Source organism: Carcharhinus amblyrhynchos, chromosome 2, assembly GCF_965287045.1.
Source record: "Carcharhinus amblyrhynchos chromosome 2, sCarAmb.v2.hapA, whole genome shotgun sequence".
Taxonomy (NCBI): domain Eukaryota; kingdom Metazoa; phylum Chordata; class Chondrichthyes; order Carcharhiniformes; family Carcharhinidae; genus Carcharhinus; species Carcharhinus amblyrhynchos.
This window is the reverse complement of record NC_137325.1, coordinates 5,265,245-5,278,303: the sequence shown is the minus strand read 5'-3', so window position 1 is coordinate 5,278,303 and position 13,059 is coordinate 5,265,245. Positions and strand designations below refer to the sequence as shown.

Genomic DNA, 13,059 nt, shown 5'->3' with positions numbered 1-13,059 from the left:
TTTCCAATGCATCAACATCCGTCTAGTAGTGTGGCGACCAGAATTGTACACAATACTCCAAATGCAGCATAATCAAAGTTTTATACAGCTGCAACATGATTTTCCAATTCTTATACTCAACATCCTGACCAATGAAGGTCAGCATACCGTACGCCTTCTTGACCACCTTGTCCACCTGAGTTGCCACCTTCTGGGAACTATGGATCTGCATGCCTAGCTCCCCCTGTGTGCTAATATTTCTAAGCGCTCTACCATTTAATGTATACTTTCCTGCTGCAGTAGACCTTCCAAATTGCATCACCTCACTTTCATCTGGGTTAAATTCCATCTGCCATCTTTCAGTCCAGGTCTCCAGCTGATTTATATCCTATTGTATCTTCTGACAATCTCCCTCACTATCCACTACTCTCACAATTTTTGTATCATCTGCAAATTTACTGATCAGACCACCTACATTTTCCTCTAAATCATTTATATATCTTATGAACAACAGAGGCCAGAGCACTAATCCTTGTGGAACACCGCTTGTCACAGACCTCCAGTTAAAGAAGTACCCTTCCACTGCTACTCTCTGCTTTCTATACCCAAGCCAGTTTTGTATCCATTTTACCAGCTCACCTAGGATCTCATATGACTTCACCTTCTGTATCAGCCTGCCATGAGGAATCTTATCAAAAGCTTTACTAAAGTCCATGTATACAACATCCACTGCCCTGCCCTGGTCAATTTTTCTTGCCACTTCCTCAAGGAACTCAATCAAATTCGTGAGACGTGACCTCCCTTTCACAAAGCCATGCTGCCTATCGCTAATAAGCCTATTCTCTTCCAGATGTGAGTACGTCCTGTCCCTAAGAATCTTCTCCAATAATTTCACCACCCCTGATGTAAGGCTCACAGGCCTGTAATTTCGCAGATTGTCTCTTCTGCCCTTCTTAAACAGTGGAACAGGGGGCAGCAGCAGTGCTAATCACTGTGCCACCTATGCTGCCTTGGAATCAATGGAGGTATTTGAGCAGAGGGGTGATTGCTATTTGAAGCAGGTTAAGAGACCAGTAGCAAAGTTTTGGATGGTTTCAAATTTGCAGAAAGCAGAATGTGGGAACAAGCCGAACAATTATCTTACGTGTTGAATTCCAGGACTTTTTAAACAAATGTTTTGGGGGGAAACTTCCAGCAATTCCACCTATTATTTGGAGAGAACTTGCAGAACAGTCACTTTGGAACAGTGCAGGAGGAACTTGCACATCCGTGAGACTATTCAATGTCGGGGAAATCAGGGCAAAGCAGCTGGATTGCAGAATAAGTGGCAGTGCTAACCAACCGACTGTAATTTTCATTGGGTTAAAACAATTCACAGTGTGATGCAAGATTTGTGTTTGCAAATTGCTGCAGTGACTGGAGATGATCAAAGTCGGCAACTACTGATTAAAATATAAATCGAAATTCTGCTGAAGGTGTTAAAAGGGGGGAGGGAAGGCTGGTGACCTCGATTATGTTGGAGATGTGTGTTCCTTGGCACCGCATTATTCATCAAGTCATTTTCTGTCGCAGATTTAAAGGGTCATTGGATCGTCACCAAATTTGATGGATAAGGTTCTGGACTGTACATCTATACTGCATTTTGCTGCATTGGAGTTGTTACTTTGAAGATGGAAGGAATTACTGGTGGCGATTTTTTTTATCTGCTCATGGGGTGTGGGCATCGCTGTTCGGCCAACATTTATTGCCCATCCCCAGAGTCAACCACATTGTTGTGGCTCTGGAGTCACATTTAGACCAGATAAGAATGACAAATTTCCTTCCCTAAAGGACATTAGTGAACCAGATGGGTTTTTATGACAATCAACAATGGTTTCGTGGTCTCTCTAGACTTTTAATTCCAATTTTTTATTGAATTCCAATCTCCCGTGATGGTTTCTAAACCCAGGACCCCAGAGCATTACCTCGGGTCTCTTGATTACTAGTCCAGTGACAACACCACAGCCGTTCGCAAAAGGGGTTTTTTTTAGGATTTTAGAGTGGATCCAACCAGTGCAAAGTAAGAGGTATTTATATCCACATTAAAATAACAGACCATGCACGTCCACAGGAACACAGTGAAGCATTCGTTTGCAACTAGTGATAAGAGGAATATCTCTTGGCTCTTACCTTCCCCACATACTGTGGTTCTGCCCCTGTGTATTCCTCCAGCAGAAAGAACTGATTCCACATCCAGCCCCGTTTGGAGCGGTGTAACACAGACAGCTTGCCACCCGCAGGCTTCATTGGCACCCCGGCCTGTTGCTCTTCAACAGTCCTGGCAGACAGTGGGGACATCAGCCTGGGCTGCGGCAGGCAGACCCACAGTAACAGCAGCACACACCCATTCCATATTGCCATTCTTACTCGGAGGAGAACTGCAGCGTCGAACTGGGTATTTTGTCGGCTGTGCTCCAATTATCCGTCAGTGTCTCTCTGACTAACCTTTTTGCTCCATTTGTAAACTACAAGGTCTTCTACCAATCTTCAAGCCGGTTTATTCTTTAGTTTCTGGGGATTTCTACAGAGAGAGAGAGAGAAAGAAAGTAAACAGAATGCTTCAAAATGGGACTGCGTTCTTTAATTTAAACATTAGATATATAAAATGCAGCTCATGCTGATGATATTTAGTTTGAGTTGCTAATCTGATTTCACTGAGAACATTGCACAACTGGACTGGGACTCTCCAACGTGTCGATCACAGCAGCCCCGCTCCTACTTAAACAAATACAGAAACATGCTCCACTGGCCAAGATCATATTGTGGAGCTGAAATTTATAATCACTCTTCAATGCATCCTGCAGCAGTGAGGGTAAAACTCCAGGTCCTGGAATGATTAATCCCCAGGTTAGGGTCAACCAGTACCAACTCTGAAATAATGCCACTGGAGGAAGCAGTTCATTTGGTTCGCAATTTTAAAGCAAAAAGGGCCAAATGATATGAGGTTTGATCAATGATGGAACACAGAAGATCAAGGAATGATTTCACCCAAGTCCTCCGGAACGCTGCAACGGGCTGGATTGCAAGGAGCCAATGTCACTGGTTGGGAGGCCAAGGGCTTCAGGGAATATAGCCAATTAATTAGAGCCAGACCTTTTAACAGGTAAAATTAGGAAACACTTTTTCTTGAAAAGGACGGGAGAAGTTTGGAACTGTCTTCTGCAAGGGGAGATTGGTATTTAAAGCTGCGGTGGTTTGATTTCCATTAGCCCAATTAAGGGATAAGCAGATTTCAGGAGTTGGGGGGCAAATCTGACATTATCTCAGTGAATGGTGAAATAGACACAAGGGTCTAACTAGCCTCCTCCTGTTCGTATGTATTTCTGGACACATCAGTAATAGCAGTTTAGCTGACAGTGAGAGCAGTCTTTCCCAGAAGCAGGGAAGGGGGATATTCCATTTGGAGTAGTGCTCTGGAAGATACTGTGATTGCTGTTTAACAGTTTCAGGAGATGATTTCAGGAAGTTGATACGTAGAAATGAGCCCACGCCAATTGGATTGTGTGGCCTGCATGCAGGAATGATCACAGCTCCCAGAGGGATAAGTGTGAGGTGCATCTGACACTGGCTATTTCTTGGGGTTATCGGATAAAGAGGATTTTAATTTTGGGCCAATGGTGTGCTCATAGGTTTGCTGTAATTTGCTTTTGAGGGATTGCAGCATGACATCACCAGAAAGGAAATGTGTCATGTGGTCATGTTTCAGTTTCACTTTTGCTTTGAAGCCTCACACGGCTCTGCTGCTGGTATATTCAAGCTTACTGTCCATTTATAAATGTTCTCATGTCTCGAGTTTCAACAAACAAACCCACAATGCATGTGTGCAATCTTGTATGAGTGATTGGTGCCTTTATATCATTATAAAAACATGACAAGGTGGAGGTGGGGCTGGGGTTGTGAAAGTGATGGTGGGGAGATCAAGAGGGTTGAAAGTGATTAGAGAGCAGGAGAGGGGATCAGGCGAAGGGGAAACAAGTGGTGGATGAAGGATCGTTTGGGAGAGGGGAAAGTGAAGGACAAGGAGGAAGGGTCAAATTAGGAAATGGAGGGGTTGGGGAAACTGACTGACTGACAGTCAGGCTTCATCCAATTGGGTAATGAGTCTTTTTGCTTTCCAATTGATGTAGGATAGCAGTGTGTGGGCCGACCAATGGCTGGAGTGTGATGAAGCCCCTGGGAATACATTTAATGGCAGTTGGCAGCCCACTCTGAAAGTGGAATCTACGCTTGCACGCCATTTCCGGCACCCAGTTTGTGCTAATGTCACGTGCATGGCACCATCAAATATCTAGGCAGCAATCTTTCTGTACAAGATAGTGAGGTGGAAACTGAAAGGGAAATCGTGTAAACATATCTAAAACATTTGCTATATTCATTAAAAATAAACAAAAAAACCCTTAAATGAATACAACATCATCATATAGCATTACACAAGTATGACTGGCAATGAAATATGATTTTAATTTCCACTAGTGAGACAGGCCATAACTCAGTAATGGAAATAAAAGACATGTTTCATTACATTCTGTCATGTATTGCCTATCTATATTGAAACTATAATTCATTAAGTGGAAATTATAGTCACTGTAAAAACTTGGGAAGAAATTCATTACATGGCCATTTTAGTCAATCTCTGGAAAAGGACAGTATGCGACATACTTTCTAAAACATTTCTTGGAATTGGGAATATTAATAGGAATAACTGGTAATTATCTTTACACATTCTCAATATCCTTTTGTCTCCCTGGAGAGAGTGCTAAACAGACATTGTGAATATCTGTAGATTCTGAGCCAATATCAAAACCAGCAGAAGAAGATATTCAAATTAATGGACATGAATATTGGTAAGTTCCTTCAATGAAATAATACAGAGATGATGGGATGGAAAAACACACATTTAAATTTGATCACAACACTAAGATAGATGGCATTGTGAGCAGTGTCGAATTACAAAGAGATATTGATAGACCAAATGAATGGGCAAAAATGGATTCTAATGTGGGCAGATGTGAATCTAAAGGGATAATGTAATCCTTCTGTTGGTATGCTGCCTTTAGACAGCATTGGCAAGCAAGGGCTTCCATTGAACAGGTCCATAATGATGCTTGGCAAAGAACTGCAGTGGTTTGCTGGTGCCTTCAGCTGTATGGCCCATCAGGAAACTCCACTGCCCTTACCACCTGCTATCAGGAATATTGAAAGCATTTACAGGCTGATAATCAACTTGCTTGATCACAATATGCACACACCTTTCATGGCCCTCATTCCTGGAGCGGGACTTGAACTTGGAGTTTCTGAACAAGAGCTTGGGGTGCTACCACTGCACCACAGGACCATTCCCCCCCCCACCCCACCCCAGGTAAGATAACATACTTTCTAAACAGTGAGAAGCTGGAAGAAGTGGAGCTCCAAAGGGATTCGTGGGTCCTGGTGGATTGATCATTAAAAAGACATGGACAGATACAGAAGATAATTGAAAAAGGTAATGAAATGCTGGTGTTTATGGCCAGAGGACTAGGATACATGGAGACAGAAGCCATGTTTGACCTATTGAAACCCTTGGTAAGATCACATCTGGGCTCAGTTGATATCACTACTACCTTTGGGTCAGTAGGTTGTAGGAGTAATATGGAGCAGTTCCAGCCACCACATTTTGGATTTGAGCCCAACCTTTTGATTTGATTTGACTTGATTTATTATTGTCACATGTATTAACATACAGTGAAAAGTATTATTTCTTGCATGATACACAGACAAAACATACCATTCCTAGAGAAGGAAAGGAGAGTGCAGAATGTAGTGTTGCAGTCATAGCTAGGGCAAAGATCAACTTAATGAAGAAATTGAATTAAAGCATTGTTAGAGAGTTTAAAAGAGTTAGAATGAAGTTTTAGAAGCGTAGAACAAGAGTAAAAGATAGAATTAGAATGAATGCTGGGCACAGCTGGCAAGAAGTTGCCTCACTCCGGTGCCATCTTGGATGGCGTAAAATTTCCAGAGTGATAGCTGAACTCCAAAGGTTAACTTGCAAGAAAAGATTGTTCAAACTATTGTCTTTGAAGTGTAGTCACTGTTACAATGCAGGAAATGCAGTTGTCTCATAACGTGTACTGTGATAATGCAAATATTATCTGTTTTTAATGAATGTTAGTTGAGGAATAAATATTAACCGGAACATTGACTATAACTCTTCTGTTCTTCTTCAAACTAGTGACAAGGGATCGTTTACACCCACCCTGAGAGGATTGACAGGGCATCAGTTTAACAACACATCAAAGAGACAGCACGTCCAACACTGCAGCATTCCTTCATTGCTGGAATATAAGCCTAGATATTCAGGTCTCTGGGGTGGGTTTTAAACGACAATTAATTCACCCAGAGGCACAAGGGCTACCACCTGAGCTCAGGGACCCGGGGAATCTGAGGCAGAGTAAGATGGAAGCAGCTTAGACTTGTAGGGAAAGATAGGCAAGAATGTGAAACTTAGCCAAGGAGGCTACAGAAAACCTTTGGAAATGTCACTTTTAACTGGTTCACTTTCTGTTCATGAAGCCTCACAGTCTAGCAGTGTCCAAACTGAAATGGAACTGAAATTTAAATAATTGGATAAAGGACACAAATTGGATTTGTGAGGCATGGTATCACAGTGGTCAGCGCTGCTACTTCACAACTCCAGGGTCCTGGGTTCAATTCCCAGCTCAAGTCACTGTCTGTGTGGAGTTTGCACATTCTCCTTGTGTCTGTGTGGGTTTCCTCCAGATGCTCCAGTTTCCTCTCACAGTCCAAAGATGTGTGGGTTAGGTTGATTGGTCATGCTAAGAAATTGTCCCTTAGTGTCCAGAGATGAGTAGGTTAGAGGGAGTAGTGGATAAAAGATGCAGGGATATGGGGGTAGAACCTGGGTGGGATTGTGTTCGGTGCAGACTTGATGGGCCGAATGGCCTCTTTCTGCACTGTAGGATTCTATGGATTCTCGTGCACTTCCTTTATCAGAAAAGAACAAAATGAAGTTTGAACCGCAATAGCAGAAAAGCATGTTTGAGGTTTATAATCTGGCTACATCTAAAGGAAGAAGTCTGCTATTCTCCTGGTATTATGTCTTAGATACATTCACAGTACCTGAGAAGAAAGTTAAAGAACATCCCCAAGAAAAAAGATACTTTGAGTTAAACCTTGCCCTCGAGATTAGTGAGGCACCTGTAAAAAGTTGTTGGCACTCTGGAGGATATGTTTGTGCTTTACCCATTATTATTGGAGTTAGCTTTTCACCAGGTGAACTCCCTGTTTTCTCTTTTCTCCAGTCTCTTGGTGGCACCAAGGTCAAAATTCATTAGCATCACCAGATCAAAGCAAACTAGTCACAAGAAACGACTGCTTCAACTGAACATACCAACTTGACGCGTGATCAATATTCGTCCTCGCTGCTCACTTTGCTGAGTCCAGTGAATTGCCAACACCTACCACTAACTAAGGCTTCTTGGTATTTCATGTTTATTATAAATGTTTCTCTCTGTAAATAATTCAACTGCAGCCAAGGAAGAGGATGATAGTAGGAGATAAAAGCAACATTCTGATAAGTCTGGGGAATTATTGTTTGGATAGTTGCCCCTTTACAAATGTGTCAATAATAGGCTTTTAATTGGCTATTATATACCTGACTCCTAGTAACATTAATTATTTAAACAAAAGCCTTACCATCTTAATTGAAAAGGAATCGGCTGGGGCAGAAAGCCTGGTTTATTTATACAAGATGCTTGTTTCTGTCCTCATTCTTTCGAACTAACCTCCACTGGCTGTTTCCAGCTGTTCTATCAACTGAACTTGTTGAAAGAGTCCAGAAGTGTATCACAAACTTTTGAAGTATTTTTGTCTGCAGTAATGTGTGACTTGTATGAGATTCGATCCAAATTCGAGAAGAAGGTGGGCTGGACTTAATGTTGGGTCGAGAGGTTCCTTTTCTCTTTGATTCTCTGCTTCATATACCTGGTACACCAGCATGGGGAAGCCATTGTCTTCTTCAGCTCCAGACTAGTGATAGAATAATTAAAACATAACTTGCGCAGGAGTATCTACATTTGCAACATGAGCTGTGATATCAGGTGTGGGAGATAGAGCTTGACATGTGTTGCATCTGTCTGCTCTGACCAGCTCCACATGCAGTAAGCTAAGGTCAGCTGCTGCTGCATTCTTCATCATGGCACCTATTCGTTCAGCTCAGTTGCCAATAAACCTTACTCGAAATGACTTCTCTTTCAGCTGAGCTGCTCTAATCTCTTACAGCCTCTACCCAGGTGGGCAACATGTGATTTGTTTGCCTCGTTTGACCCTGAACACGGTGCGTTCTCTTTCTGATTGACAAAGATGTTATGAAAATGTCAGCAGCAATCCCGTCACAGGTCTAGGGGTAAAAGCTGGTATTACTTGGAGTTTGTAACCCGTGACGCCACCACCTTTAAACAGTAAATAATGTAGCAACTTATATTGAGTTGCTTCAAAGAAGATTTAAATAGAATTACACAAAAATGTGCATCGTGGTAGGCATTTATGTTCCATTTGAACCTCCTCCTGTCATTCTTCATTGAATTTTATCCGTGTAACTCTCTACTCCTTTCTCCCTTATGTGTTTATCCAGACTCCTCTTAAATAAATTGATGCTATTCGCCTCATCTTGCTTCCTTTGAAGTACACTTGGGTAAAGAATTTTCTTATATTGACAACCTCTAGTTTTCCTCTTCCATCTGAGTGGAAATATTTTCCTGTGGTGACCCGCTAAACAACTTCCATAATTTTAAAGATCTCTGTCAGTTAACCCCTCATCCTTCTTATCCATAGGAAAATGGAGCAAAGCCTGTCAATCCTTTCCCAAAGTACTTTACAAAATAATGAGTTATTTTACCCACTTGGTTAAAGAAAGAGAACTAGATTCCATAGGCCATGGTTCATGTGCTTTACAAATCACAATGTATCATCTATATATTTTCCACTGCAAAATGCACTGGACAACCAGTATGCAACAGTGAGTTGATCAGGTCGTTTTATTCCCTGATGTGGAGCCAAAGGGATAGAAAGAGGCACTTGCATTTTTCATAGCAAGTTGCTTTCATGAAATCGATAATAAAAGGTCATACAAAACAATCGTGTATTTTGTTTGATTCTGTTTTGTTCAGATTCTGGAATAGTTGAATGTGAAAAGGCAGGGCATGAGCTCCAGTAGGAACAGGAAACACTGCACCCCTGATATTGAGGGTTACCAGTAAGTAATCCCAACCTCATTCATTCCACCTTCAAGTCTTTTCACTTTGCGAATGTTGCCTGGACTGAACTGGTAATGAGTAGATGTTGCATTACATCATATACATTATTTGATTTAATTTATTATTGTCACATGTATTACCATACAGTGAAAAGCATTGTTTCTTGCGTTCTATACAGACAAAGCATACCGTACATAGGGAAGGAAATGAAAGAGTGCAGAATGAGGTGTGACAGTCATAGCTAGGGTGTGGAGAAAGATCAACTTAATGCAAAGTAGGTCCATTCAAAATTCTGACAGCAGGAGGTAAGAAGCTGTTGTTGAGAACATTAAGATCAACATTAGTGCTGAACCATTCAGTCTATATGATAGGATCGTGGACAAAAGAAAATGCTTGTTTTCACTATCCAACCTATCTGCTCTGCTACTTTCAAAACTGTGAAGGGGACTTACAATCAAAATAATTGGAAATAATATAAAGTTTATTATTTATTAGTTACAAGTAGGCTTACAATAACACTGCAATGACATTATTGTGAAAATTCCCTAGTTGCCATTCTCTGGCACCTGTTCGAGTACACTGAGGGGGAATTTAGCACGGCCAATGCACCCAACCAGCACATCTTTCGGACTGTGGGAGGAAAGCGGAGCACCCGGAGGAAAGCCAGCCCGACTCAGGGAGAACATATAGACTTTGCACAGTGGCCCAAGCCAGGAATCAAACTCAGGTCCCTGGCGCTGTGGGGTGGCAGTGCTAACCACTGTGCCACCGGTGCCATGCAGGAAGATTGAGTTCCAAACTGGAGCTGACAATCCATAGATCATAGAACATTACAGCGCAGTACAGGTCCTTTGGCCCTCGATGTCGCACCGACCTGTGAAACCAATCTAAAGCACATCCAACCTACACTATTCCAATATTATCCATATGTTTATCCAATGACCATTTAAATGCCCTTAATATTGGCGAATCCACTACTGTTGCAGGCAGGGCATTCCATGCCCTTACTACTCTCTGAGTAAAGAGGGTTTGTAATGCAATTTGATGTACCAGCCCTTGCAGTTGAGTAGAATATACTGTTCAAGGAGATATGAAAATCAAATGTGGAGAAATTTCAATGTAGATCCATTTCTAACTCAGGCTATCCGTATCTTAAAATGCCTGGTATCTCACCCAAAATTCTTGTAGCTATGACACTTGTCCACTCACTACAGCACGGATACATAGCAGCCGTCAACCCACTAATGTTTCTAGGTGTTCATTATTGATTAGGTGAGGCATCAATGATACAGCTGCGGTTATTCAATTAATGGGAAACAAAAAAAAATGGCAACAGTGAAAAAAAACATTTGGAGAAACAGAAAAATTACAAGAAGGGGTATCATTTCACATTCCAGTGCCCAGACACGTAGTTTCTCCAGAAGAGACAAACTTACTGGAATCAGCAATGAATTAACTGTAAAAAGGAGATTGCTAAAAACAGAAACATGCATAATAGATTGCAAATTCAACAATTTTATTGTTCCTTAGGCAATACTTACTACTGACAGCCAGAAATCAGTAAATTAATAAAAATCCTCAATCCATTGCCCAGGTAACACCAATTGGAGACAGTCAAGTGTCACTCATTATTAGTCAATCTCAAGAATTACCCTACTTTCATGATTTCTCACAAATTCTAATGTAATTCATGTTGAGGGAGAAAAATCAACCTGACACCAACAGTGTTTGCTATGGACAACATTGCTGACTGCAGAAAGAAACTGTCTGACTGACAACCTTGTTTGGGTTGCATCTATAGACACATAACAGACTGCATCTGAAGAGAAAGATCACTATTGCCAACAAAAACACTGCCACAATGCAAAGAGATGGAAACATGCCAGACTTGCTATTAGCAGAAACTGGATCTTCGAATTGGCTCAAGGTTCTCTTTGCACCTTGTGGAGTGGTTAGCAAAGCTATGCGTATATGTCTGTGTGTGTGTGTGTGTATGTGTGGGGTGGGGAGGGTGGTGATCATAGGAAGAGTATCACAGCCAGTCACGAAAAAATCAATGTTGGCAAACACACAAACAGACCTGCAATCATTGGTCACAAGTTTGTTTTGTTTTTATTTCACGGGATGTGGCTGTCGCTGGCAAGGCCAATGTTTGTTGCCCATCCCTAATTACATTTGAGCTGATTGGCTTGTTTCTGCCATTTCAGAGCCAATCGCATTGCTGTGAGTCTGGAGTCACGTATTGCCCAGACTGGATAAGGAGGGCAGGTTTTCTCCCCTAAAGGAAGGATTGAATCCATATTTCCTGGGCATTACTAATCCTATGGCGTTACAACTCCATCAGCATCCTCCCGTGAGTTAAGGGGGAGTGAAGGGTTTATGTACATCCTGTGAAATGACAATGCACCTTTGTGTAGATTTGCAGCCAAAATACAGGAAAGATCAAGGCAGTTCCTGCCCATGTAACTAATCCAAACTTATGCTGGTCATTTGCCTACCTTTATTTCAATCTCCAGGAAATGGAACACTCTTCACGTCATGCAAGTGACCTTCTCAGATCACGTACATTTGCAATGGTGTAACCACCTGATCCCTGAGGGCTGTTTTAGATCAGAAACAAGCCTTTGTTATTGGTGCTGGCCATTTAACACAAGTGGTCACTTCCATTTGGAAAAATAACCTAACATACTGTGTGTCTGCGTGGAGTTTGCACATTTTCCCTGTGTCTGCGTGGATTTCCTCCAGATGCCGTGGTTTCCTCCCACAGTCCACAGATGTGCAGGTGAGGTGGATTGGCCTGGCTAAATTGCCCCTACAAATTGTGTAGATTAGTGGGGATTAGCGGGGTAAATATATGGGTTTACAAGGGTGGGGTCTGGGTAAGAAGCTCTTCTGGAGAGTCGGTGCCGACTCGATGGGCCGAATGGCCTGCTTCTGCAAGGGTAGGGATTCTATTATTCTATTCAATTAGGAGTAGGCCACTCGGCCCCTTGAGCCTGCTCTACCATTCAATAAAATCATGGCTTAATCTCAACCCCGCATTCCTGTGTACAGTGTACTCCTGATTTGATCTCTCAATTTTGATCAGCTATGTGTTGTTGTCACCTGGTTATCTGCTCGCTTCTATATTTCGACCAAGTGATCAAGAAAAAGTCAATTTAAAACAACTTGTTTTCCTGGTTTGGTATGTGCCATATAGATGATGGGTGCAGGTGCAGAATCATAAAAGTTTCTGACAATTATCTGAGTATGGATGCTCCGGAGTCTCATCAATCGGAGTAGACAGAGGAACAAAGTAGTCCAACCACATGAGGGAGCCAGACATCTATATAAAAAGGGAGCTGAACACTGCAATCTGTGTTACACACACACACACCTCCTGCCCAATCGCAATTTGCCCCAAATACAAACTGTTCTGTCAAAAGTGCAGAGAAAGCAGAAACCGTGATCCAACTCAGGGAGAAAATCTGTGTGAAATGTCGATTGCCCGACTGCCAAGTTGCTAATAACTGACAAATATATTCCTGCACTTGTGCCTTTCTCCCCCCGAGCTTTGGGCTTTCCGAGGGAAGTGTGAGTGAGAAGTTTACACCGGGTTAACAGCACCCCCTGTCTCCCAACACAACCAAGGGTCTACAGGAGACAGACTGGGTTCAAAACCTGCACCACTCGCTTTGCTTTTAAGTCTCGACGCCAGAAAGATCTCCTTTGGTGAGACGATTTTTCTCAATATTGCCCCTGCGCTGACTTGCCAATTTCATTCACCCTGCAATATCAGGGGAGGGGG

The 13,059-nt window shown here is 42.2% G+C and overlaps 1 protein-coding gene across 2 annotated transcripts in view; it reads right to left on the bottom strand.

Annotated features, from left to right (window-relative positions):
• The window catches only part of LOC145351827 (cadherin-6-like), a 174,419-nt gene that overhangs the window by 152,882 nt on the left and 8,478 nt on the right, over positions 1 to 13,059 (bottom strand). For both annotated transcript variants that reach the window (XM_080201519.1, XM_080201509.1), the window contains exon 2: positions 2,149 to 2,539. In XM_080201519.1, coding sequence (XP_080057645.1) covers positions 2,149 to 2,379 — 231 coding nt within the window. In that variant the 5' untranslated portion in view covers positions 2,380 to 2,539. The remainder of the gene's footprint in view (positions 1 to 2,148; positions 2,540 to 13,059) is intronic.